This window comes from Numida meleagris, chromosome 4, assembly GCF_002078875.1.
Source record: "Numida meleagris isolate 19003 breed g44 Domestic line chromosome 4, NumMel1.0, whole genome shotgun sequence".
NCBI lineage: Eukaryota > Metazoa > Chordata > Aves > Galliformes > Numididae > Numida > Numida meleagris.
In genome coordinates, this window is record NC_034412.1 from 74,601,916 (window position 1) to 74,603,859 (window position 1,944).

Below are 1,944 nucleotides of genomic sequence, written 5' to 3' on the forward strand. Positions count from 1 at the left end.
GACTGATGAGTTATTGTCATGTAAAAAGCGCCAGCAATAAGACCAACCGCTTTGCTATTGTCCAAGTGGAAAGAGCCAAGTTTATTATGAGGACTATATGCTCTAGAGACCTCAGGCAAGGCATCTCATAGGAGGCTTTTTCATAAAACTAGGCTCTGCTGGTAGCAGGGAGGCCACTCTCGAAGCGGGCGTTGAGCTGTGCACATCTCCCCACCACAGGCACCTTCTCCACATAGCCAGCTCCGGTCTCATTTCTTCCACTTGGCTGAGCCATCCAGAGCCTTTTCAATGTATAAAATGGAATATTCTTACCTCAATTCCTCCGCCTACGAGTCCTGTATGGCCGGGATGGACACCTCGAGCCTGGCTTCAGCGTATGCTGACTTCAGTTCCTGCAGCCAAGCCAGTGGCTTCCAGTATAACCCCATAAGGACCACTTTCGGGGCCACCTCAGGCTGCCCGTCCCTCACTCCAGGATCCTGCAGCCTCGGCTCGCTCAGGGACCACCAGAGCAGCCCCTACGCAGCAGGTAAGGACCTCCGGCTTTCTTACCCCGGCAGCCGCCTCGCCGCTGGTATATAGGAAGCCTTGATTGCATTTGAAAATGGAAATGTGTTTAGTATTTACCAAACGAAATTTGCTTACACAAATGAAAGAATTTATCACGTTAGAAGCGATTGCAGGGAGGGGTAATTCACTTACAGGGTTACACTATCCTAGTCACACCCGAACCGCCAACAAAATTATCTTAAGCTGCCAAAATGATAGGCATAATTTATTTACTTTGCGATGAGACGTAAAGCTTAGAAAATAATTAAATAACCAAAGAGTAAAGCTCATTACTGACACTGTCTTAAAAAAAAAGGAGACCCAGCCCAGCGGCGGCCGCGCAGCCCCGCTGCTCGCTGCCCATTCTTTTTACAGCATTTTTACCGAAACCTCTCCGGCCGGGCTCAGCCGCTGGGACAGCGGAAACGCAACCAAATACCGGAGCGGTTCGGTAATGTCATTACTGAGCGGAGCCGGCGGTCAGCCCGATGTCTCTCCGACGCTCGCCGGCACTTTCCAGCGTTTTCCCCTCTCCCTGGGTGCAGCCCCGGGAGCGCACCTCGCCCCGGCCCCCGGCGCGTTTGGCGCTCCGCTCCCTCCCTCCATCCGTCCCTCCGTCCGTCCGTCCGTCCGTCCCCGCGTTCCCCCCTGCGCGGTCTCTGCCCGGACGGCCGCCGCACTGCTCTGCGCTGCGAGCGCTCCGAGGACGCTTCTTGAAGCCGCCACCCGTCATTCCGGACCAGCGGAGCCACGAGTGATTCACGGCTTCTTCTCCTCCTCCTTCTTCCCTCTTTTCCTTCTTCAGTTCCTTACAAACTCTTCACCGACCACGGCGGTTTGAACGAGAAGCGGAAACAGCGGCGGATCCGCACCACGTTCACCAGCGCGCAGCTCAAGGAACTGGAGCGGGTGTTCGCGGAGACGCACTACCCCGACATTTACACCCGGGAGGAGCTGGCGCTCAAGATCGACCTCACCGAGGCCCGAGTGCAGGTACGGGCGGCCACGGGGCGGGAGGCGCGGGCGGGCCGGGCAGCGGGCAGCGGCGTCGGGGCGGCCGCGGGCGGCGGAGGGGTCGGGGGCTGCGGGGCGCTGCCCGTGGGGTCGGCTGGCCGTGGGGCGGCCCCGGCTCACCTCGCCACCCGCCGCCTCCGCCCGCCCGCAGGTGTGGTTCCAGAACCGCCGCGCCAAGTTCCGAAAGCAGGAGCGGGCGGCGGCGGCTGCGGCGGCGGCCGCAAAGAACGGAGCGGCCGGCAAGAAGTCGGACGCCTCCCGCGACGACGAGAGCAAGGAGGCCAAGAGCACCGACCCCGACAGCACCGGCGGCCCCGGGCCCAACCCCAACCCCGCGCCCAGCTGCGGCGGAGGCGGCGGGCCCAGCCCCGCGGGCGGGCA

The 1,944-nt window shown here is 60.9% G+C and overlaps 1 protein-coding gene across 1 annotated transcript in view; it reads left to right on the top strand.

Annotated features, from left to right (window-relative positions):
• PHOX2B (paired like homeobox 2b) overlaps window positions 289-1,944 on the top strand; it is a 3,002-nt gene continuing 1,346 nt past the window's right edge. The window contains exons 1-3 of the mRNA XM_021395504.1: window positions 289-529; window positions 1,355-1,542; window positions 1,715-1,937. Coding sequence (XP_021251179.1) covers window positions 289-529; window positions 1,355-1,542; window positions 1,715-1,937 — 652 coding nt within the window. The remainder of the gene's footprint in view (window positions 530-1,354; window positions 1,543-1,714; window positions 1,938-1,944) is intronic.